Genomic DNA, 24,507 nt, shown 5'->3' with positions numbered 1-24,507 from the left:
CCAGCCGGCTAAACTAAAGTGTCGGATTTGCTTTTCGGAGCTCTGTCGCCGTGGCCCTCATGTTGTTGTGTTTCCGTCCCAAAGCCGAGCTTCAGTTCGTAAGGTAGAGTGTGAGTCCGCGGGTCACGAGTGTGCGCGTGTCATGTGTTCTGCCTTGTGGACGAACAATCACAAGCTGTTTTCTCTGTCTCTGGCCGCTGGTCTGTGTGTGCCCTCTCATCGAGAGCGTGAGCGTATCCAGCCAGACACATGATCTGTGGCGGGAGGTGGGGGGGTCGTGTTTCCCTCCCAGCTCTTTAGTGCAACTACAGGAACAGTCAATTCAGGCAACACCGGACAGTCACGGACGGGTGTGTTTTACTGTCATATCAGGGGACAACAAATCACAACAAATCACAACAAATCACAACAAATCACAACAAATCACTGGACTTTGAGGTGACTGATCGTTTGGGTCAGGTGGGTCGGGGGCAGCAAGGGCCTGATTGGCAATGATTGGAAATATATGCATAAAAAAAGAATGTGATACTTCATCACACAAGTTTATAATTCTGATTTTAGATTTACTTCATCAAGAACAGCAGACGGGCTCAATCCTCCTGACAAACATGAAAACACCCTGTTGTGAAACGGTCAAATCCTCCTACGGTTGCACCACCTCTCATCAGAGTAGGACATTTGCACATAAATGCTGTAATAAAGCAGATCGCTGCGATTCCGAGATTTACTGCGCGTATCGTCGTTTCCGTCATTTCCTAAACTGCAGCAAAAAGAATCCCGGATCAAACGGCCCAGAATCAATTACACAACATTCAGGACACATAAACAGCCCGTCCGCCTCAGGCCCTGCAGGTAATAACAAGGCTGCCTCCGCGGCGGCGCTACATGCTAACGTGCTTTCTACACCGCCGTGATGAGGACAACATGATCGTGAAATCCAAGCTCCCCTCACTCACTGCTTCTCTCCTGACGATAATTATTAAGAGAATTCCATACGGGCACACGTGTCATTAGGAGGCTCTGGTGTTGGGGTGGGGGTCCACCAGCTTCTGCAGGGTTTAAAGTGTTGGTAATAAAAGTCAAACACCACCTCCTGGAGCCCTCCTGGCCAATGGGAGCCCGCTGAACAAACTTTTATGTGCGCTCAGAAAATGCTTGAGCATCCCCGTCCGACACTTCCCCCCGTCAGTCCCCAACATGTGCAGGTAGGACCGACTTCAGCCTGGGAACTTTCACATTCGCGGCTCCTCTTCTGCTCCCGCATCACACCGCTGTGCCTCGTGCTCGTCTGCGTCTCGGAGGCGAGTGAAACATGGCCCCACACGGCTCCAGGTAATCATCTCAGGCTGGATTCTTTCTGATTCCGACTTCTTATTTGATCTATCCTCAATCAAAATGAAGCCCGGAGTAGAAACAGAAACAATCTGTTATTGTATTTTTTTAACCATTGCAGTTTCGGGATGGTCACATGACTGGAAGCGAAAGGAAAGTCCCATCAGTGTTTGGGTGTAGGTCATTTTGCAATTGTCTTGGTTTACTGGAACCCATTGGGGGACTTTCCATTTCTCTCTTAAAGTCTTTCCTTTTTACTTTGAACAGTTACCAGTAAATATGTGTTCAAAACCACAAATGCACCTTTAATCAGGCATTACACAGCCGGTAAATGGACTGTTGACGCACGTTTGATGGCGTCGCTCCTTGCTCAGGTTAATATTTAGCGAGCGGCGCCTGCAGCTGATGAGGCAGCTGTCAACACTAAACCCTCCAATTCTCAGATGTCTTTCCTGACATTGCTCTCACAGCCACCCCAGGGGCTTTACCTCCAGTGCAGTTGTTTTGATGTCACCCTAAAACAATCATGTTTTCTGCCGTGGAAGATCAAAGCAAAAATCAATGTTCATTCTGTGTTTAGTTTTGCATATCTTATTTATTTATTTATTTTTTACATCTCATCCAGTCCCGAGCACAACTGAGAAGACTGTAGTGGGACACGATGACGTTCTTTAAGGGAACTAAAGACAAAATTGCATGTTTGAGTCGCTATTGTTCCTTAAAGTCTTTTGTATTTAAAGTTACATTCAACAAATGTGCAAAGCTCGTTAAGAATCTTATGAAATATCATTAAGAATTTAGAAATCCCTGCTTGTTTCACAATTAATTACAGTTTTACTTGTCTACTGAACCACACTAGTGATGTTTTAGGTAATTTTAGCGAATAAGAACAAAGGAATCAGATCAAAGCAGGTAGCTGAAAACATAAAAGTGTTGAGAGAACTTCTGATTCCAATTGATGGCAGATGATTTGTGCCACGATTTACACATTAATTTCCTCCAATCAACAGATGTCAACCTTCGAACATCTCATCACAAAAACGTGTCAACTACCGACGGAGTTCATTCAGAGTTTTAGGCAGGAACCGTTGTCCTCTGGTCTGATTCCGTCAGTGTTTTTCCAGTCCAGCCTGGAGATGGATTGGCTTCCCGTGGGGCGTGGGGGGGCCACTGAGGATGCATTTAAACGTGAAGGGCAGAGTGTTAAAGCCCAGCACCTTTGCGGAAAAGACCTTGCTGACTCGGCCATTTGTCACTTCTATGACAGACACTCAGAAACACCATCCTGCAGCTACAACACCTCACCAATCATGGAGCTCTATATTAAAAGCTCTAAATGATGCGTGTGTAGAGCACATGGTGCTCTAATAGCACATGGCAATAGCTGTCTTAGTTCAGTTCATCAGGTATCCCCTCAAATTAAGGCGAAAACAGAAAACCTGGGTTTATTCGTGCAGATTTGGACAGTTTAATCGTTCGTGTCCCAGTAATAATAATTATAATAATCTGAAATAAACCTTGCAGCTCAGTTTCTTAGAATGTTAATGTTTTATTGTGCGCTTGTTTGCATTCAGTCTTTAATAAAAGCGCACGTGAAAATGATGAACGTCAGAATCAAACGTCTACAGCCAACATGTTCACTGTTAGCAATCCTGCGTCTGATCGAATCTGGTTGTTCTGTTTTGGTCGGAGGCCCTAATCTGACCGAAGGGTCATCCCGACTAGCTCAAAATGCAACTAATCAAAAACACCATCTCGCTTCGCTATGAGGTAACTACTTAATCCAGAGATTTCCCAGCTTTAGGTTTCACGTACGCCCTTTGTGGGACCTTCATCAATAATGCCAATGGTGACAGGAGGTATTTATATAACTGAAATGTAGCGTTAGAGTGTAAGAAGAGGCTGAAGCATGCAAGTATCCATCATCTGTTCTGTTGCTAATTCATCGGCTAATGATAACCGACTACTAGCGAGACAGCTTTGTCAATTGAGCTTCACCCTGCTAGCATTCACCAGTCTTCTGACTTTAAACAGGCTCACATACAATTACACACACTGTCAACTCTCACAGACAGAGAGACCCATTCATCAAGTCCTCTATCAATGAAGGAATCTGCTGTTTCTTTAAACATAAAAATGCATTTCGTTCCTCTTGGAGCTGCTGTGTCATTGAGGTCACATTAAAGGGTTGATGTCATTTTTTTTTTCTCTGGGTGAATTTGATTGAACGCTGCGAACATCATCCTGTTCGGGGTGACCGTGGAGGACGGTGGTGAAGTGCTTTATGTTGTCCCTTTGGAGTTTTATCGATCCAGACTCAAAGAAGCTGTCGAAAAGAATTAGACGCCCGAGCGAATGCTGATGTTCTCCATCATCCCTCCACAGAAAGCAACATTGGCATCTATCAAAGTGGGCGCATCCCCGCCTGTGCGTGGCTCTGTTGTCCCTCCTCCTGGCTCCAACACTTGGACGTAAGTCATGGCTGACATGTGGCCCACCTGTTGGCCTGGTAAACACAGACGGTTTATGGCTGCGGCCGCTGTCTTTTCAGAAATCACAAAGCAAAAGCCAGAAATAGCCGAGGCTCATCCTGACCGCAGGATTAAATTAGATTAAGCAAACCCTCTGATAATCACAAAAAGCCCATTCTCTACCGTTTGGGGACACAGTAAAGCTAGCGTGACTCTCCTGCGGCACCCAGGTACAGTAGGTCCTGCCGCGTCCTGTCACGACGCCCACATGTAACCGCACGTGACACATTAGCGCCGGGCTTCACCAGCTCATTGCATAATTACTGGTTTTCCGAGTGCAACCGCGCGGCGGGCAGTAACTTTAACAACTTGAGGCCCACATGCACAGTCAGATAAGTGTTTAATGGCAGTAAATAGTCGATTATAAATACCGTCTCACCAGTGGATCTCATTTCTCAGCAGTTGTGGGCCCTGGGAACGGCTTCCAGATGTGTTGTGTTCGACGTAAATGAGCTGACTCAGGATGGGAAGGCCTCATGGCTGTGACCATCTTTATTTAATGGAGAATTTCCCCAGAGCTGATCACAGATAGCGCCCCCTTCTGCTGCATCTTCAGTCACTCCTCACGAATAGCGCCCTCTTCTGGTGCATCTGAAATATATAACTAAATCAGGTGATATTTACACGGGTAGAAGTTATCAAGGTCTAATATACCAGTGCCAATAAACAATACAAAATGACTTCAGAAGAAACAAGAGGATTGTTTTATTTCATTTTGTTTGGTCTTTTCCCTACCAGAACTGGACTTCAACCGTTTGGATGGAGATTCCGTCTGCCCACCAATGAGAAGCGGACAAGACGACCTTCCGGGTAAATGGCCCGTAGTCGTCCTAATGCAGAAACACATAAAAATAAAGTGGCGTTAACAAATAAATGTTTCCCCTTGAGCAGCCTGGAATTTACTTTGAATTTTCCATAATTCCCTTGCCTCAGAAACCTCATTTGTACTATAAATTGATATTATTTACAAGACTGCTTTAGGGTTGAATGCTAATTGTAAAGATTAGCCTCCGATTGTCTCATTGCTAAACTAATGCTGCATGCTACCTCTTACCAAACTGTACACCTCATCAAATGTAATTTTTGACATCTTACAGCTCCACAAAAGCTTTGCTGTCACATTCCTTTGTAGGTTTTGATCTGATAACCCAGTTCCAGCTGGATGTGATCCCCCTGAAAGGTGTGCGGAAAGTGGACGGCTCCACCTCCCTCCAGGTGGCGTACCGCCTGGACAGGGAGGCCAACTTCCAGATTCCAACCATGTAAGTACAGTAAGGGGGATTTAAGAGAAAACGGATAAAAAGCACACCGATGCTGGGAGGCAGCAGTGCTCACCCTCATGCAGGTGTGACTTTATTACAGGTCCAACACAGATGTTTGCTGCCCTGCTAGCAGCATGTAATTGGTAAAGAAAAAAAACATGTTGGGACATATTTGGCATCTTAGAGGTGAAAAATATGTGGAGTGGAGCCTTTTAGGCTATTAAAAATAAGCCTCTAGTTACTTCCTTTTATGGTTTTGCTGTGTAATTGAAGGTTATATGTATGAACATGTGAAGTTATCAGGACCCGGGTCTGTTTTAAGTTAAGTTTTAGAACTAAAAGACAGTCGAGTATGGCAAAAAAAATTGATGCTAGATTAATTGCATAGTTTTAAAGCTAACGTTTAATGGAAAGTGGCAGATATAAAAGGCGTGTGATGGGATGATGAGGAAGGCTCCCAGTGATTTGATCATCTACGGCTACAAAGGCTATAAATGTACTAATGACATTGAAAATGGATCTTTACGTTTGACTACGCTTCATTCGGACAAAACAGACCTTAGTGTTTGTGTTTCGCTGTTTTGGCTAATCCTCTCCTGCCGGCCAGCTCTCCTATTAAGAGCTTATGTAACTGACTGGCGTCCTGCATCCACGCCACTCTGGCCTGTCACCCTGAGACTAAATAGATGTTTTTCCTCTGCGGATCCAGTGGCACAGCCTTCACTTTGAAGTCTGGCCCTGCGAGCCATCTTTAAACTGCAACTCTTTCCTTTTCTCTCCCCCTGTGGGGTAAAAGCAGCACGTACTTGAGACTTTTCCACCTCGGGGCCAAAGCTGGAGCGTGTTCTTCATTTGTTTGATGGGCACACAGGAAACCCCATTTTTATTAGCTCACCTTGATTGTTTACAAGATAATAAAAGTTTGACTGAACGTGCATTTATTAAGCAGCACCAACTGAGAATCTGGCCCGTAAAAAGCACCAGACTGTGCACGCTTACAGGTCTGCATGTAGGACTGATGGAGCTTGTGATATGTGCACAAGGCAGCTTCCAGGATTATCATGTTTGTGTGGAACACCAGGACTTTAACCCTCTGTTTCAGAGAGACATTCTTGGTAGAAGACATGCATCTCCTCCATAGAAATCCTAAATATTGTGTGAATTAAAATATTTCTGAGATGATTAGCTTTATTCCCTCTTCGGATCGAGAGTGTATGTCTTGTTGTGCAGCATGCTAAGATAGTTTTAAACTCGTTCCCTCACAGGGGGATGAAGCTCCAGGTGCAAAGGAGGGACAGTGGATGACAGTTTGGCTCACATGTCCATGTAATTGTGTGTGTGATGTTAGAGGTTAGCATTAACTTCACCCATTCCACCCTCATGCTTTAGCTGCTGTGAACCCTTCTTCTCTCCAGGTTGAACTTTCCTCGTGGATTTCCTGATGAGTACTCCTTCATGGTAACTTTCCGCATGATCAAAAGCACAGTGAGCAAAGTGTGGAACGTCTGGCAAATAGTGGATGAGGAGGGCAACAAACAAGCCGGGCTGAGGCTGAACGGTGACCAGCAGGCCCTGGAGTACTTCCTGATAGACGCTGAGGGCAACTTGCAGACCGTCACTTTCCCGGGCCTCTCCGTGCTCTTCAACACCAGGTGGCACAAGGTGATGATCGGAGTGGAGCGCAACCAGGTCACCCTTTATGTGGACTGCCAGCCCGTGGACATGAAGCCCATCAAAGGCAAAGGCCCCATCAACACGGAGGGAGACACCCTGATTGGCAGGCTGGACGCTGACCCTGACGCCTCCGTCGTGGTAAGAGTGGATGGTCGAGCGCCTGCTGCACTTCCTGTTGTCCTTCTCCCGAAGCGACCTAATTCTGACAGAAACGTGACGTTCTTTCCAGTTTGAGCTGCAGTGGATGTTGATTCACTGCGACCCGAAGAGAGCCCAGAGAGAAAGCTGCAACGAGCTGCCCGCCACTGAGGTAAAGCAACCCGGGGCTGGGCTCTGCTCAGCATCCGCTGCGGTTTGAGGTTCAGTCTGGCCTCATGTCGGACTTCCAGCAAACAGAAGTGCTGACATGGACTTACAGATGTGTGACAAATACTTGGCGGAGCATTTTCCCTCACATCCAGGAGCTGGTTATAAAGATGAGAGATTTATTTATGGGTGGGGCCGACACGAGCTCATCGGTGGCGTTAAACCTCGGCGCGCAGAGCCAAAAGAAAACCCCTTGTTAGCTAACCAGCAAACGTTTAACGACAAACAGGAAGCACGATGAAATTAAAAGTGCGACGTCAGAAAGCCGACTTGTGCATCAAGGGGCACATTTTTGCGGTGCCTTGTTTTGCACCAGTTGTGGTTCTGTGACAGCTTTTATTTGAGGCGCATTATCCCGCTAATAATGGAAGCGTTTTCACGTAAGCATTTTCCAAGTTTTTAATCAAATGAACATGTTTAAACAGCAAACATGTGTGTGTGATCCAACTAACGATCCCAGAACACAGATGTTAGCTGTAAGCTAGCTTTAAATTAGATGTTTGTCCCATGTTCATCAAGCCTTTAACATCAGATTTTCATAAAAGAAAATAGATCTTCCTGTTGCTTCATCTGAATGCCAGAATTTTAAAAAATAAATAAATTACCAGATCAGTTAGGAACGCTGAAATGAATCCTCAGATACGGTAATATAGCCTCTTATTGAGGTTAAAACACAACCTCTGCTCGGTGTGTTCATTCACTTGTAGATGCAAATATTCCACCGAAAACAGGCAGAAATATTACCTGGACCTGCTGCTCTCTGTTTAATCTGAGGCTAACAGTCATGCATCCAGCTGTGAGGAGGATCTATTAAAGGGTATAACGGGCTTTATATTCAAACGGCAGCATGTTGTACTCACGACTGTAATTACCAGCAGGTGCGCTTCGGCTGACACTTTTGGTGAAGGGAGGCGTTACTACTTTCACTAACTCTGCCTTTATCTGATCTCTCTTGCTTCTGCAGATGTATGCCAATGCTGAGGTATTTATTCATCTTTTCCTTTGTTTTCTTTTGCTTGGTTGCTTTGGTTGCTTATTGCCACTTTTCTTACGTTCTCACGACACAAACAGAGAAACGTACATTTGAAACAAGCATCAAACGTGTCTGTAGCACAACTGCATCGCTGTTTAAACTAGGCCTGATGTTTAACCTCGACAGAGTGTATTATTTGTATTCCTTGTTAAATCAATGAAGTTAGCTTGCGTTTTCTGGTTTGGTTGGGGGGTTTTGTCATGTGCTGATTAACTGTCTCCAATCTCAGCCTGAAAAATTACTTCAAGGCCCCCCTGGGCCCGTTGGACCAGAGGGTCCCAGAGGGTCTGCAGGAGAAAATGGCAGAGATGGAAGAGATGTAAGTATCTCTTTTATTGTTCCTTCACAAAACGCGTCCAAATAAATCATTAAATAAATAATATTAATCCAATTCACCTTCATCATGATCCCCTTCAGGGTCTTCCCGGTCCTCCTGGCAGTCCAGGTATTCCTGTAAGTATGAAATTCTGTAAGATGACAGGTTGTTTGTCTGTGTTTTCTTGCACTACAATTTCATCCTCTACGCTGACGATACCCATGTTTACCTCCATCTCAACCGTTTCTTTGCCTTAATTTTGGTCGCATATTTTGCTGCAGCTGTAGCGCTGGACAGAATCAGCTTATAAATGAAGAAATACGACAAATGTAAATCGAGAGGAGATGCAAACCTGAGCCCAGGCCTCATTCTGGCTCATCACTGGGGTTGAGGGATAACGGGAGGCATCCTTTGCCTGTTATACATATTTGTTATCTGCCGAGCATTACGCAAGGGCTCTTGGTGATCCACAAATAAATGAGAGCGGCCCACCTTTCACTGATTAATTGTTGACTGCCAGTGCCACTGTGTCTCCTAGCAACAGTGCTGAGAGATGCCAAAAGATGCAGGAGGGGGAGATTAAGCAGCTTCATTCTTTTTGTGTCTGTTTCCTAGGGCAGCAAAGGGGAGGCAGGAGAGATTGGTCTTCCTGGACAAAGAGGCCTGGCCGGTCTTCCAGGACCTCCAGTAAGCCTCCACTGACACACCCTTTATACCTGCCAGTCCTGTCTGTGTGAGACTGTGTTGTTGCTGTCTGCAGGGCTCTTCTGGTCTAATGGGCCCCAGAGGACCCGTAGGAGAGAGAGTGAGGAACTACTCAGTCTGGGTTCTGATTTAGAATGATGACGGCATTGTTGATTTGCTTTTTTTCCCCTCTGGTTTACAGGGTCTTCCTGGCTTTCCTGGCCCTCCAGGTCCTCCTGTAAGTGGAATGTTTTCCATCTTAAAGCAACATATTCGGGAATCACTCTGTGTTGAATATAAAATGTAACCAAGCGTGTCTCGCTCCCCAGGGCCCAGCCTCTGAAGGACCTGCTGTACGTCTTTCAGTTCAATCTGACATTCTGTTGAAATACTCACGTATCAAGTGTGATGATGGGTTCAATGCTGTGTGTAAAACAGGGACCCCCAGGAAAACCAGGAATCCCAGGGGACGAAGGAAACATCGGCCCAGAGGTGAGAAGTCAAGTACAATGGGTCCAGCTGACCTAACCTTGACACTAAATTTAGACAGTCATTTATAAATTATGGTTAACCTTAATCAGTCCGGCATCAGTCCACAAAGTGCTGGATCATTATCATCTGCGGAGCTGTAAATATCGTTAAAACTTCCAGTTTATATTACTCTTTGATTGTTCACAGGGTCCAGCTGGACCCAGAGGAGCAGCTGGAATTGCAGGCCCACCCGGTCCTCCTGGTCCACCTGGGCCTGTGGTAAGGACCCACGGTCACCATTATGTGCTCCATCAGATCTCATGTCTGCGCGTTTCTCCGTCCACTTTATCATGTTTGGGTGACGGTTGCATGCGGTTCACATCCTCTCTGGTGTTCTCTGCCCCCCCGTGGAGTGATGTGCACGTCTAAACCCCATTTTAGATATCCCTCTGGTGTGTTTTAGGGGCCTCCTGGTGCCAGCAGTGAGGGAAGTGGGGAAGCTGTGAGTCTTTAACACTTTAAATATCACCAAGTGTGTCTTGATTGCACGGTTGTCGGAGGGGCGATGGTGAATTTATGTGGTGAGAAGACTGTATTTCACATTGTTTCACTTTCATTTGCGTTAGTGTCCTGCTGCCTGTCCCGCGGGCCCTCAGGGGTTGCCGGGGATACCTGGAATGAAGGTGAGGAACGATATTACTTCTCAGGCTTTGGCGGCGCTGTAAAAACAAAATCAGAACTGATTCTGTCCCTAAGGACCACATGTGGTGCCTTTTTGTGCCAGTTTTTGGGCACAAAGCAAATTCTTAAGCCCAGAGTTCCAAGAAATCCGATAAAGCACATTTGCACGGCACTAATACAGTTGCCTATTGCATGTAGGGACACAAAGGGCTGGCTGGTGAGCCTGGTCAAGATGGGAAGGCTGGAGAGAAGGTGAGTGAGCGAGCCAGTATCAGATAAATCTGCACTGTATGTACAGAGATTGATACCAGGAGCAGCTGCCATGCCAGTGATTTGATTAGAGCTGATTAACAATTTAACACAATTACCCCTTCGCTTTGTGTTCTGGATCTAATTAATTTTTTCTGGTTGTTTTTATCCACAGGGGGATGCCGGGGCAGCGGGCCTTCAGGGGCCGCCGGGACGCATGGGAGATGATGTAAAAACCAAATAAAAGCATATATTGTGCTGTTATAGACTTGAGTGTCTAAGTAGATGCTGTTAATTTAGGGACAAAGAGGACCCATCGGATTCCCCGGAACGCCAGGAGAAAAGGGAGACAGAGTAAGTCAAACCAGAGTCCATAGAATGATGATGATGATGATGATGATGATGATGATGATGATGATGATGATGATGAGCTACATATGCAGATTAAGTAGATCTGCTCTGTTTTCATAGGGTCCTCCTGGTTTTAATGGTGTCCCAGGACCCACCGGCCCACCTGGAGCTCCAGTAAATATCACACTTCTTTGTCCATTGGTGTTTAATCCCAAGACTGTCTAAAATATTAGAGCTCATCTTCTCTCAGGGTGTGGAGGGAATACGTGGACGTCAGGGACTGGAGGGACCAAAGGGTGACGATGTGAGTTCTATAAATCATCTCAATTCTGGGTTTGCCGGATAAGAAATAACTGATTGAAGAGGTCTCTGATTTGTTTAGGGAGCTGTTGGGCCTCAGGGAGAACAAGGTCCAAAAGGAGACAAAGGAGATGTTGTGAGTTCTGTAATGGTCTGAATGACCTTGAAGCTAACCTGTGAAAATGTGGCACAGCTTTAAAGGACTGGTGTTCCACTGCAGGGAGAACCTGGTGCGGATGGACTGGACGGAATACCTGGTGCTGATGGAGCCAAGGTGACCACGCATTTATAACAGGATGAGCACTGGCGAAGGACACGTGTGATCTTTGGTGCTCTTTGTGTAAACAACGAGTACTGATTGCTAACGATGACACACTACAAGTGCTCAAATTATAACAAATAAAGTTGTATTATATTACTTGGATGAATGGACTGATATTGAATTATCGGTTTCCTCTTTCTGCTCGACTGTATCTGCATGATTTCTCCTCCTCAGGGAGAGGCTGGTACTCCTGGAGCTGTTGGCATCAGAGGGATTGTGGGGATTCCGGTAGGTTTACGTCAATTTAATAGCTTCTTTGGTTTTCTCCCTCAAAGATGATGTTTTAAAAGGTAAATAGAATTTGTGTGTGTGTGTGTGTGTGTGTATGTGTTTGTGTGTATGTGTTTGTGTGTGTGTGTGTGTGTGTGTGTGTGTGTGTGTGTACATTTCAAATCCACAAAGCTGGTGCTATAAATGAAACATTAAAGGAAGAGCAGACGAAAGGAGAATCTAAAGCTGAGAACTGTAACCTTTCCTTCAAGTGTGTGAGATGAAAGGCTTCAGACATGGATAAGATAGTTCACAATCAGAACTGTTGAACTATTGGAAAATAATGTTGAGAGGCTCCACTTGTGGTTGTTTAAGATGTGGCCATGAACATGCGCTCAAAAAAAGGGTAGAGAAAATGTCTAAATGTCACCATGCCGCAGAATCGGCTGAAATATTGGCCGCGTCACCAGTAACACTTCAGGTTGTTCCGCACTCTACTGGTTTCTGGAGTAGGTTCTTGCTTTCTGTATGTTGTTGGTTGCTGCTCAAGTCCACCGTATGCTAACTCCTGCCAACATCTGAGCGGCTGTGTCCTTTTGTGTTCGCAGCCTCAGCGGTTTGATCTGGTTGGCTTTTGTTTGGAACCGTTTGCTGTATAATTCATGGGGCCGGCCTTTGTTCTGGGTGTAAATCTCAGACTCTAGAGCTAAATCTCCATGCCAGGTCATCAGTAGTGACCAGCAAAGACAGCTCCTCACAACCACAATAAACAGGCTGCAGTTACATAGGTTTTGATGTTAGTCCACCACCAGGCTCTTAATAATTCACCTTTCTATATGATGGGTCTTAGGGGCTGCCAGGAAAGCTGGGAGCAGCCGGACCCACTGGTGAAAAGGTAATTAGTCTCACAGGAAGCTCCAAATTTCTATTTTTCCACAATCATCTAGACTCTTAATAATAAAAAACTCTGACTGATCCAACTAAAACAACCCCATTTGGTTTGTAGGGTGACACCGGTGCAGACGGACCTGTTGGGCCAGTTGGACTTCCTGGAAAAGCGGTGAATGTCTCCTATCCAACCTCCTTCAGTTTCTTTGGTTCATTTTATTCAAGCTGATACTGAATGTCCTCATATAGGGCGAACCTGGAGACCCTGGAGAAGACGGAAAACCTGGAGACAAAGGAGCAACGGTGAGTTGCCTTTTCCTCCCTGCTGTGTGCGTTTCCCTTTTATGTTGATGCCCATGGTCAGTCAGCGGAGAGCTTTGCCGAGGTAGCAGGGACATATGTGAAGAGCCGATCTACTGTGACTGTTGTATTACATATTTGGTACGTTTCCAGGGTGAAACAGGAAAACAAGGCCCAGTGGGCCCTGCTGGACCTCCAGGCATAATAGTAAGACATTCAATCTTTAATGCACTTTACTGTTTTAAAAAAAAATATATATATTAGCAAATGTACTAGTTGTACTAGTTTCTTATCCAAAATAACAAAACATTGCACATTAGCACTTAGACCGTACAAGGATGCAGGAAATTGGGCCCTTTTGCCATCTCCTGCTACGCTGCATCAGAGATTTTTGGGAACAGACATCTGCAGAGCTAACGAGTTCATCATAAAATATATAAATCCACCATTCTGAATAATTTGCCACATTTTCAGGGTGAAAAGGGAGATAAAGGTGACACTGGCGCCAAAGGAATCAAAGGTCATACTGGGCTGAAAGGTGATCAGGTAAACACTTTCAATATCCATTAACAGGAATGTCTAGGTGGGAGCAATTATCTACCCATGGTGTTTTTTATTGTTTTCAGGGGCCAATGGGACCAGTTGGACCAAAAGGAAATCAGGTAACAGACATTAGAATTGCTTAAATTGTCAAAGTGTACTTGAAAAACATGACTCACCGTGTCACTGCACAGGGGGATCAAGGTGAGACAGGAGACATCGGGGTCAAAGGAGACCAGGTATGACATTTCAATGCCACTTTCAAAACTTCACGACGGCGTAGCTCCATAACCGAATGAAAGTAATCCTTGTGTGCTTTCAGGGACCTCCTGGAGTTCCTGGAATCAAAGGAGAGGTATGACAAAACACACTTAGTAATAAAAGAATTACTCATAATCAATTGAACCGAGGGGAAATGGTTTAAATACACTGGCTTAAACAGAGCAGGAAATGGGGGCGCATCATTGACATGAGGCTAATGATTATTGATTGGCTATACACATGAAGCCAGGAGAGAAAGGCAACAGGGGATCAACAGGAGAAATGGGGCAACCCGGCCAGCCAGGACACGAGGGTTTGGCTGGTCCAGCCGGAACTCGAGGTCTAGAGGGAGAAACAGGCCCCCCAGGATCACCAGGCCCCAGAGGACTTCCTGTAAGTCAGACTCCATTTTCCATTCTTTTTATGAATAACACCATTGTTTCCTGTATCAAGGCCTCTTTCGTGACCTCACAGGGCCCAAAAGTAAGTGATGAGAAACTCCGGGACATGTGCTCTGCTGTCGTTGAAGGTACGTGGCTAGATCTTCTCCAGTTACATCCATTTATTATCTAGAATCTCTAATCCGGAAGGAGGAGAAACAGAGGCTGAAGCATGCAGCAAATGATGCTTTTCAAATACTTTGATGTGACTATATTACTTTCTGTGCAGAACAACTGGCAGAGTTTATGAAAGAGCTTCTGAAGAAACCAGCAGCAATCGGTGCCCCTGGCACTCCTGGACTAGCTGGACCTCCCGGCCCCCCTGGAGCAGCTGGAGAGGCAGGTGCAGTGGGACCCCCTGGACCAGCAGGTCCCAAGGGCCACCCAGGTTTCTTTGGAATTCCTGGGGCACCTGGTCAGAAAGGTTGGAAAGAATAGTTAAAATCAAGTCCCTTCAGAATATTTTACTTAACAGCATCAACTACATTTCTAATTTCAATTTTATTTTTGTACAGGTGATCATGGGGTGAAAGGGGACAAAGGAGACAATGGAGAGAACGGAGTGGGAATTAAAGGAAGCGCAGGGGCACCGGGAGCACCAGGTGAGGACACCTTCTCAGCAGGGCCACATTGATTATGAGCTGATTCTCTCAGTCCACAAACAATTCATTATTCTGTGAAGGAGTTTTAGATGTGGCAGAAGAATAAACATGTACTTAGGAGGAACGTCTTCTTTTCTACTTCAGTACTTGTCAACAGTAGGACTGTAATTTAAATTTTCCCCACTTTGGCTCAGGGAGGTATGCTTATTATAATGCTTTCAGCTGTGGATTATCCATTTTTCAAAAGCAGAGATTATTCAGGAGCAAATCCTCTTTACCCCCACCAGCAGTGGACTGAATCACCGTTAAAGAACTCCCCCTGGACACTCCGACACACAACATCTCTGAGAGCCACTGACTGAAATACCACGATCCAACCAATTAACCTATTTTTCCTTCCTGTAACTTCAGGTGCACCAGGCGCTCCTGGGATTGGCAAGGATGGCCAAAGAGGAGAACGTGGGGAGACAGGAACCCCCGGCATCCCAGGGGCGTCCGGTCCGAGGGGCCCCTCTGGACAACCCGGACTCTGTGACCCATCAACCTGTTTAAGCAGAATTCCTCCTCTTTACATGTTCGGCGGGAAGAAGTCTCCAAGCTACAAAAATCCCTGAAATCACAGCTCACTGACAAACTCCAGATCCCATCCTGCTATCAGGACTCTGTTTTAGGACTCCTCCAATCGTCCAGGTGTGGGTGGTGTTCAAACGTCTCCAACTGAAAACACGGATTCCAAGAAACGACGCAAAGGGAAACAGAGACGCGGCACAGGTGTAGAATACTGTACAGATGTTTGATCTTGTGATTTTATGATAGAAGCAGCGTCTCCAGCTGAGGACAGGTGTGCAGGACCATCAGTGTCCCATACAAAATTTTAAAACCCCCAACACACCAACATGCACATACTCGGGTCATAAACTCTAATAAAGGTACGACTCTGATTTCCTCCTTTGCGTGCACATTGTCAAAACCAGATTAAGCTTCCTGCAGATGTTAGTTCTTCTCCACTGCAGACAAGAACCACAACAGTGGAACAAAATCTTCCAAAACAACTTTGCTGAAGTGTTCAAAACCTCCGATGTCACCGCACCCATTTGTTTAACCCGATGCTCTTTATTCATACAATGAAATAAAGTGATGTGTTTTTGGAACTGTCTTTCACACCCTCACTCTCCTGGGAGGAGGTCATAAGGGCGACCCAGATAAAGGTGGGTTCAGGCTGCTGCACTAGGTCTCATTCTAACGCTCCGTCTCCTCTTTCCAAAGTCTTTCCACACTAACGCTGGATTTCTCTACATAGCAAAAAGATCTCCTCTGGTTGTCATGGATACAGGACAGACAGCGCAGACATATTTGCAGAGCAAATACGACGTTTATTCTGAAAGTCAGAGCATGGCTGCTGTCCAAAATATGTTGATTTAATAGATTATATCAGATAACAGATATGACAAAATCCATCCAAGTGTCTCTTAGAAAATGAATTTATTCCAAACTTTATTACACAATACAGTACACATGTTTTTGCAACACTTACAATATGCGACTAGTTTAAAATATTTTAGCACCAATCAGGAGAAATGGGAAAACCTGGTTAATAAAATTGTAATACTGCATTGAAACACGTTTGCACTGGCTGAATTGAGGAATAATTTAGCAGTATAACTTAGAAGGTTGAGAAAGCAAGAGTAGCTCCTTCGTATGGCGAGAGTTATTGTTTGTGAGCTGTGTACGGCAACTTACCATCCCAGCCATAACCAAACGAGAAAAACACACAACGAAACGGTTCGAGAGTGATAATAAACCACCGGATATAGGAATAGAAGCACAGATGTGACAATCTGGAAGGCACAAGTCTACAAAAATTCACCCCAACTCAAGAAAACAAAGAAGGTGGGTTCTTGATTTGGGCTGTTTGTCCTTTAAACAACCATTTTGGCTATGTTCCATCTTTTCATTTCATAATGGATACTTAAAGCACCAGAACTTGCATTGTTATTGAGAAAATGTGCTTCCTAGTAAAGTAAAAGGCAGCGAACAAGGAGTCCGAGTGAGGCTTTGGTAGCAAAACAGTTACATCTGTCATGGAATTTAAGCATTTTCTATTAAAATCTTTACATTCTCCATTTCAAAATTTCTATAGATGGTCAAAAAGAGCTTTTCATGCTGCACATATATAAAGGCTTCTTCGTGTTTTTGAGGTGAAGATACATTTTAGAGCACTTCGTGGACGATCTTAAATGAGCTCTGAATGGTAGCATGTCTGAGGATGTACAGTGGAGTACCGGTAATTGGTCCATGAGGGACGTAAGGCATCGTTCAGCGCTCTGGCTATTAGGATGCAGGGAAGTAACAATTGTGGTTTTCAAGGGACAGATTAAAAAACAGCTTTTTCTTTGAGAGCCAGGGCTGAAGAGGCTGGCCGACGCTACAACCACTTAATGAGCCTCACGGAGGAAATGGCACATTTCAATGAAGCAGTGTGAAAAGAGCGGCTTTACAAGCAAGTTGAACAAAAGGCTGCAATTATACACAGCTCGGAAATGCTTCATTACACGTGTACAAATCCAGCCAGAACTTTTTGCTCTTTCTAAAATATTGTTTCTTAAATTGTGCCCGGCTTTGCCAATTCATCGTCCTAATGGCAACAATCGATTTCAAATGTTCTTAGTGAATCCGAGCCACTGCAACAATCCAAAATAAAAAGGAACAATTTAGAGATACTGGCCCATCAGTCCTAGAACAGCTAATTAAAACCATTCCGAGCAATTTATTTTGGCTTTTATCGAAAATAAAAGAAAACAGACTACCGCATTTGTCTCCCCACGACCCTGCATCAACTCCTTTGTGATGGATCCTATTTGATCAAAGCTACATGAGGACAGGCGCTGGGAGCAACAAGTGCACAAATGTGGTCATCCATCACAGAAACATCATTAGCACTCCTCCTACTGAAAATCACTCCTGGTATTTGAGATCATCCCTCACGCTGCGTGTCCTCTCGCCTCCCTGCTGCTGCAAGCAAAACGGATGATTCTCCTGACGGAGTTATGGCAAATAGACTGATAATAGATCCCCAGTCAGAGATCAGTTTCATGAGCAGAGACTCTCCCGTTGGGTGCAGGAGCTTGTGGGTTGTAAAAGGTAGCAAATGCAAAATGATGTGTGGGAGAATAAAGATGTTTTCCTGCAAGAAATGTGAAGCGAAGTGGCGGAGGTGGGAATTGCACCGTACATATACTGTACCTCTCAGGAAGCATGCAAGTCACGAGGAAAGTAAAGTGTTTAGCTGCCCTCTGTACCCAGGTTAAATCTGAAATAGTCCACTGATGCTTGTCTCAATCCCTCCACACACAGGCCGCCAGCAGGTGTCGCTTCACCCCTCCATTGTGAGTTTTTTCTCCAAATAGTTCCTGAAACAAACAAGTTCCTAAATACAGTTGGACTTGGAGCTCCTCCTCTATTTTCGTTTTTTTATTTCCCCTTCACGTTTTTGGTGTGAGGTCTTTGTGCCAAGCTGGCATAGTAGGCACACTGGCTGGGGTCACACTGGCCGGGAGGACCCTGAGGTCCAGGCTGGCCTGCAGAGCCAGGGTTTCCTGGCTCTCCCTGGGCTCCAGCTTGTCCCGGGCTCCCATCTTTACCATAACCAGGAATACCAGCTGGACCTGAGGATCATGCCAGAAGCACATTTAGGGGTTACTGAAAGTTACTCTTTATCATCGGGAACTCAAAATATAATTTGAATTGAGCAATGTTTAAACCACAGTAATGTCAAATCCGCCTCTACATCCTTGACAGAATAATTATGACAAAAAGACTGGTGGTTACCTATTGGGCCAACAGGTCCAGGTTCTCCTCGATCGCCAATTCCAGGTTCTCCTTTTTCTCCTTTACCTCCTTTCTCACCTGGAAGATTTAAAATAATCTTTTAACAAATGTTTAAAGGATTACAGTCAAATTTGTGGAAGTAGAAGCAATGAAGACACATGGAAGGGTCTCTGTCCTACCTTTGGGGCCCATGGGTCCCCTCGGTCCCTCTCCTCCATTCATCCCGGGCATACCAGGCTCACCGGGTGGGCCAGGCCGTCCAGAACTGCCGTCTTTACCAGGAGGTCCTGGAGGTCCTGGGCGGCCCGCTGTACTCTTCACATGAGCTGGTTGGATCTGAGCCATGAGGTAAGCCATCTTGGCTGGAGTTGGACAAAAGAAGACAAACACGAAGTTTCTTAAACCTGATGTTGACAAATTAGCTCGAAGGATACTAACAACTGCTTGCTCACCATCTAACTGCTTGGCCAGCTCTTCCTGGATGAGCCGTCTCATCTCCTCCAGTGATACCGACTCCCCCTGAGACAAAAGCGGTCACAACTCTGAACTCAAATATAAAAACACAAACCTGAATGGCTGCAAAATCGAAAATATGATCCACCCTTTGGCCTGGGATGCCGGGGTTTCCTACGGGTCCTTGTGCCCCAGGGGCTCCAATTTCACCTGGTTGTCCTGGCATACCCATCATCCCCGTGTGACCCTTTCTACCTGGGACTCCAGGGTTTCCAGGCATACCTGGATCCCCTGAGTGTCCTTTGTCCCCTTTTGTTCCTGGATCTCCCTGAAGTAAAGAAAGGAGTAATTGGCCAACCAACCAACCAACCAACCAACCAACCAACCAACGGATGGTATGAGCAGAAGTCTCTTATAATCCATGTTCAAGTGGTGGAGCTTGTTTAGGTCCTCACCTTATCGCCTTTGATACCACGATCTCCAACTCTGCCAGGAATTCCCTGTGAAACCAGCACAGCACAGGTGATGAGAACACAACAAGTTCTGTATACTAGAAGTCTTCATTGGTCTTGTTGAGCGCTTACCTGCTTGCCCTCTGGACCAGCTGGACCTGGTGGCCCCTGCAAGCCAAGTTAAAATTTATAATTTGCAATAATCTTTAAATGAGTCCTCCCAATACTCACCGTGGGACCTTTGGGCCCACTAAAGCCGGGTAATCCTGGACTGCCAGCCTCGCCCTTCTCGCCTCTAAGACCCTGCACCACAGCAGAGGCACCACGGTTAGTCACACAGTGTGCACGTGCACACTAATTTGTTACTAAGGATACAGCAACGCTAACGTTTAGCCTCAGCTCTTATCGGCACACAGCAGAAAATAGTAATCTTGTTTTCAGACACGCAGGCTTGAAGAGATTAAAAACCGTATTTACAGAAGCCACGTGGGCCCGGAGACGAGCCAGCTCTGGTAGCCAACATATTCTGAAGCTGTTTACTAATGGCTGCAGAGATGGCAGGATTTTCCTTTCGATTCCACTTTCTTCTCGAAATGACATCTCTATGTTGCAGGATGGGCGCACTGAAGCTTGAGCCTTCACCCTCCACCACCATCATCGGCTTGCTGCTGATTTCGGCCGTTTGTGCAGCGATTCCTGCTGCTCGGATCCCTCCCCTGTCTGATATCACTGATTCTCTGATAGCCATCTAAATATCGTCCTGACATTCTTTTCAGGTCCCCAAGATGCCACTGTTGGCACTGTGGCTTTTCCACCTCTTAATGATCATCTCTTGTGTGCTGAAGTGAAAATAAAAACCATCTTCTTTACTGTGGCAGATAGAAAACAGGTCCAGATAATGTCCAAATACCATTAGTTTTATGGTTTCCAGGGTAACCAACAACGAGGCGGGTGAAAGAAATGGCAAAAAGAAGTACTTGTGTGGCACTCTTTGTCTTTAATTTGTCACTCTCAGGCAAAAAGAGCCGGTTTCTGAGCTGCTTGTTCCTGCCTCCTCAGATGAGTCCTGCCATTTGCGTGGGTGTTTGTCATCGGAAAACACGACCCCGCGGAAGAAGCCGCTCCACTCTGACCTCTTCCCTCCCTGATTTTACTTGGCAGTCACTCATTATCTGCCAGCCGTCTTTTCTTTTCCTGCCACCTCGCCCAGGAGAAAGAGACACAGCCACCCACTGCAGGTCTTCCATCACTGTGCAGTCCTTTCTTCTCCAAACACTTTCCTTTTTTTTGCTTTTGCTCACTTCATCAGCTCTGAAGATACTATCTGAAGGTTTATTCTGTGTAATTTGGGGTGTGAAATAACGAACCTGAGGTTATTTAACTGTACTTACAGGTGTTCCTGGAAGACCTGCTTTTCCTGATGGTCCTGGTTCACCTTGTTTGCCCTGAGACAGTCAGTAGAGGAGAGAATGAGAAAATGATTAGGGACAGTGGGGGAAGTGAGCTCGATGCCAACTCATGTCTTGATTGAGTTATGAGCCCGACACCTTTCTATTTGGACAATGATTAAAAAATGGACTCACTGGTTCTCCTCTTGGTCCAAGCAGTCCTTCTGGTCCTGGAGATCCCCTGGGGCCCTGGGAAAACAAGCGCCACAATATACCCGATAAAGATGCTAAAATAAAAGTGCATGTATTGATCTTTATTACGACCAATCAGCATCTTTGGCTTTAATTGAAATAACAGGAAACTCGACAGCTGTGTTTATTTTAAAGAAAGCTGATTCTAAACAAACACTTTTATTCCAGTTTGGAGAGAAGAAGATACAACTGCCACATTTTTGGTTCGGTTCTATTTTGGTTTCAGACAGCAGTGCAGAATATTCTGCTGCCGACGGACCAGAGGGGCAGCTCACATCTGTGACTATTGTAAGAAAAATAAAATAGAATTCTTCTGATTTGTTACGTAGGCCCTGCGGTTACATCAGAATGGAACGACCTGATTGTTCCATCTCCATGTGTCATGATGACACAGGGAACACAAATTGAAGACATAAGTAACAAAAATGGAGATCACGTATTAAATGGGGATTGACGTACATCCTTCCCATGTTTTCCATCACGTCCAGGTGAGCCCGACTTCCCATCTTCTCCCTGTTCAGAACATCAGAAATCAAACCAAACCCGATCCTTTTCTCTTGTCAACCACACATTTCAAATCACAATGATCCTTTTTTGAGATGGGAACAAATACAGGAATTTTGCTTATATGGAATATATAACACATGCACACAGGTTGGCTTCTTAAAGTCAGGTGTTATGCTCCTGTCCTGTCACACTCCTTGGCACCCTTCCATTTTTGTGTACTGAGATCAATGGTACGGTATGGTAGGGAACAGCACGGGTGTGGGTGGAGCTCAACACGTAGTTAATGATTAACGGCGGCGTACAGCGCAGCACTCAGAAGGTGAAGACCAGCTCTGGTGTCATTCCTGCCATTTAGCAGCAGATTCTAAGGGAAGACGTTGCAGTTGTGAGCTGTTGGTGTTCCAGTTCAGGCTGACGGGCAGAAAGAGAGACAAAAACGGTGATCTGTGCTTCAGTCAGAGCTCTCGGTAATGAGCCGTGTTATTGGCCACAGCGCCGTGGCAGGAGCCCTTCCTGCAGGCGGTGCACCGTTCCAGAGAAAAGCAGCAGAGGCCCCGGTTCATGCTGAGAAGGTGTGCAGACGCTTCGAAGGGCGGGGAGAATAGAACCGAATGTTGCCTTCAGGGACCTCCTGGGCATATTCCACTTATAGCCACCGAGTAGATGAGGCCACATTTGTTTTCTTTGTTTTATACGGCTCAGTTTCAAGTTTGACGCTCAGCAAAAATGCCCTTTTTTTCGAGTGTTTTACAGCTGCAGCTGGTCTGAACTGACCCGTTCATGAAAGGGAACATCACACACTGACCTTAACTCCTGGAGCTCCTGGTTCCCCTCTGTGGCCCTTAAAACCCTACAGAAGCAGAAAGGAGTCAGTTGCAGCCATTCACACCTCCCACCTCCTTTACTGGCTGTTACTCACCGGGAGTCCCCTAAGCCCGGGATTTCCTGGCAGCCCGGGTTCACCTTGCTTGCCCTGCGATAAAATTACACCAGCATTAAAATCATGAACTACACTAGATCACTGGGGAGGTACAGAGTCCATCCCCCTACCTGGTCTCCTGGTTCACCTGATCTGCCATCTTTTCCAGTTTTTCCAGGTGGACCCTGCCCATCAATGACAATATCGATCATCTGTAATGATCTACAGGTACATTTACATCTCAGCCAAGACAGTGCACCCTTACAATCAAACCAGGTAGGCCTGCAGGTCCTTGAATTCCTTTGAGACCCTCTTTACCCTGTTGGGAACAAACAAGCAGAAACAGGTCAGTGTCACCAGAATGATGAATGGCTACTATTACCACACAGGCTGACCTACATGCTAGCTAGAAGAGCTTTCTACAGTAATGACGCACAGATAATACGTTTTCTGAGAGAGAAAATACATGGAGTGCGGACTGACCTTTTCTCCAGGGGGCCCCGGGGGGCCAACAGGGCCAGGCTGTCCATCAGTACCCTAAGGAGAAAAGTGTCATTGTTCAAATAGTTGCTAAAATGTCCTGATCAAGATAAATACTAAGATTCATTTTCCAGTCAAGGACCGAAAAGAAACTTACTGGTGTGCCCATCAAGCCAGGGGTCCCGGGATGTCCTGGAGGTCCTGGATGACCCTGTCAGTTCAGATATATGGTGTTGATTCATAGATTAGACTCAAATAAACACAGCTTGGGTCCTAAAAACACAGACCTACCTTGTCTCCTTTGTCTCCAGGGCCTCCGGGGGGTCCTTGGTCACCTTTACCACCCTGTAATTAAAGTAAAGGTCAAGGGTCAAATATCAGAAACACCTGATGGAAATCCCCAAATCCTGGTATGTAAAGACTATAATGTTATGTGCAGCACCTATGAATACAGATGGCTACTAAATGCGGGTAATTGCTGTGGCCCCTTTGGGAGTAATGAGATCACATTTAGTAGGCACACTTGCCTTTGCACCATCAGCTCCAGGGGGCCCTTGAGGTCCGGCTGGTCCCGGTTGTCCCTGTAAATGAGACAGGCAGAGCATCAGTCTCTGTCCAGGGGAACGGTGGCGGGCACAGTCGCCGGTTTCTGCGTTCCCCAGAGGAGTCAGTACTAATGATGCAGCCGCAGCCTCTTCATCCATCACAGTTGGTGTGATGGATGAAGACAAACGAGCACTTTGGCCCTCGTACGACCAAGGCCTCACACGCCGGAGCTGCACTTCATAAAACCTCTTTAACCACGAGAGGGCTTCCGATAACAATCTTTGCATCAGAAAATGTTGAATAATAATCAGTGCGTCCTACTTGGTAGCCGTCTTGGCCATTTTTTCCAGCAAGACCTGGGTGTCCTTTGTCCCCTGGGACTCCAGGTTGTCCAGGTGGTCCAGGAGGACCCGCGGGGCAGTCTGAGCATACGTCCTAAAGGTAGAAGAGACACCTCTTCATTGAATCATACAATCAGGGTAGTAACGGTTCCCTCACCAAGGTGAGGCCGAGGAGGCTTACCTTCAGGTTGAGGTCAGAGATGTCCACTGGTTTTCCCTGAGACACAGAGACAGTTCATGTTCAAAGTTCTGGTGCGTTTGGTGCCTACTAACAAGTTCAGTGTAGTATTCTCCATTGAGGATGAGAATTATCCCCTTGAACTTTAATGAGGTCTTTCCATGACCCTCCAACATACTCTTGCTACTACATGCTAATGCTAGCCCTCCTCTCGCAGTTTGTGCTCTTTAGCATCAACAATAAAGCAACAATGAAGAACTTACAGGCTCTCCTGGTGACCCCTTCTCTCCCGGCCTTCCAGGTAAACCCTGCATGGCAAAAGCCAATGAGTAACGTCGTGTAAAATGAAT

The 24,507-nt window shown here is 45.8% G+C and overlaps 2 protein-coding genes across 4 annotated transcripts in view; one reads left to right on the top strand and one right to left on the bottom strand.

Moving 5' to 3' along the window:
- The first annotated feature begins 3,810 nt into the window (after positions 1 to 3,810).
- On the top strand, positions 3,811 to 15,759 carry LOC130518708 (collagen alpha-1(IX) chain-like). Its single transcript, XM_057021527.1, has 37 exons — positions 3,811 to 3,841; positions 4,602 to 4,673; positions 4,996 to 5,125; positions 6,541 to 6,937; positions 7,029 to 7,109; positions 8,130 to 8,147; positions 8,428 to 8,517; positions 8,616 to 8,651; positions 9,130 to 9,201; positions 9,275 to 9,319; positions 9,401 to 9,436; positions 9,528 to 9,551; positions 9,637 to 9,690; positions 9,877 to 9,948; positions 10,133 to 10,171; positions 10,296 to 10,352; positions 10,549 to 10,602; positions 10,775 to 10,828; positions 10,900 to 10,953; positions 11,071 to 11,124; positions 11,201 to 11,254; positions 11,333 to 11,386; positions 11,471 to 11,524; positions 11,747 to 11,800; positions 12,633 to 12,677; positions 12,789 to 12,842; positions 12,920 to 12,973; positions 13,124 to 13,177; positions 13,445 to 13,516; positions 13,597 to 13,632; positions 13,705 to 13,749; positions 13,833 to 13,865; positions 14,018 to 14,164; positions 14,246 to 14,300; positions 14,441 to 14,635; positions 14,727 to 14,813; positions 15,225 to 15,759. Exons 1-37 carry the CDS (start codon positions 3,811 to 3,813, stop codon positions 15,425 to 15,427), a joined length of 2,766 nt encoding a protein of 921 aa, XP_056877507.1. The 3' UTR covers positions 15,428 to 15,759.
- Positions 15,760 to 16,278: 519 nt separating this feature from the next.
- Positions 16,279 to 24,507, bottom strand: part of col22a1 (collagen, type XXII, alpha 1) — a 29,983-nt gene continuing 21,754 nt past the window's right edge. For all 3 annotated transcript variants that reach the window (XM_057020788.1, XM_057020789.1, XM_057020790.1), the window contains 22 exons: positions 24,421 to 24,465; positions 24,161 to 24,196; positions 23,960 to 24,073; positions 23,620 to 23,673; positions 23,384 to 23,437; positions 23,250 to 23,303; positions 23,096 to 23,149; positions 22,878 to 22,931; positions 22,744 to 22,797; positions 22,613 to 22,666; positions 22,499 to 22,543; positions 21,646 to 21,699; positions 21,130 to 21,183; positions 20,938 to 20,991; positions 19,778 to 19,849; positions 19,679 to 19,714; positions 19,550 to 19,594; positions 19,243 to 19,422; positions 19,094 to 19,160; positions 18,821 to 19,003; positions 18,642 to 18,719; positions 16,279 to 18,478 (listed from right to left, as the gene is read on the bottom strand). In XM_057020788.1, the coding sequence (XP_056876768.1) occupies positions 18,285 to 18,478; positions 18,642 to 18,719; positions 18,821 to 19,003; positions 19,094 to 19,160; positions 19,243 to 19,422; positions 19,550 to 19,594; positions 19,679 to 19,714; positions 19,778 to 19,849; positions 20,938 to 20,991; positions 21,130 to 21,183; positions 21,646 to 21,699; positions 22,499 to 22,543; positions 22,613 to 22,666; positions 22,744 to 22,797; positions 22,878 to 22,931; positions 23,096 to 23,149; positions 23,250 to 23,303; positions 23,384 to 23,437; positions 23,620 to 23,673; positions 23,960 to 24,073; positions 24,161 to 24,196; positions 24,421 to 24,465 (1,635 nt within the window). In that variant the 3' untranslated portion in view covers positions 16,279 to 18,284. The remainder of the gene's footprint in view (positions 18,479 to 18,641; positions 18,720 to 18,820; positions 19,004 to 19,093; positions 19,161 to 19,242; positions 19,423 to 19,549; positions 19,595 to 19,678; positions 19,715 to 19,777; positions 19,850 to 20,937; positions 20,992 to 21,129; positions 21,184 to 21,645; positions 21,700 to 22,498; positions 22,544 to 22,612; positions 22,667 to 22,743; positions 22,798 to 22,877; positions 22,932 to 23,095; positions 23,150 to 23,249; positions 23,304 to 23,383; positions 23,438 to 23,619; positions 23,674 to 23,959; positions 24,074 to 24,160; positions 24,197 to 24,420; positions 24,466 to 24,507) is intronic.

This window comes from Takifugu flavidus, chromosome 21, assembly GCF_003711565.1.
Source record: "Takifugu flavidus isolate HTHZ2018 chromosome 21, ASM371156v2, whole genome shotgun sequence".
Classification (NCBI taxonomy): Eukaryota; Metazoa; Chordata; class Actinopteri; order Tetraodontiformes; family Tetraodontidae; genus Takifugu; species Takifugu flavidus.
This window is presented reverse-complemented; position numbering and strand designations above follow the sequence as displayed.

Excerpts from the sequence above, each read along its gene's own strand:
- LOC130518708 (XM_057021527.1), top strand. The coding sequence starts at position 3,811 with ATGGCTGACATGTGGCCCACCTGTTGGCCTG. Across the intron at positions 4,674-4,995 it reads CGGACAAGACGACCTTCCGG|GTTTTGATCTGATAACCCAG; the intron begins GTAAATGGCCCG and ends ATTCCTTTGTAG. Across the intron at positions 14,301-14,440 it reads GTGCTCTGCTGTCGTTGAAG|AACAACTGGCAGAGTTTATG; the intron begins GTACGTGGCTAG and ends CTTTCTGTGCAG.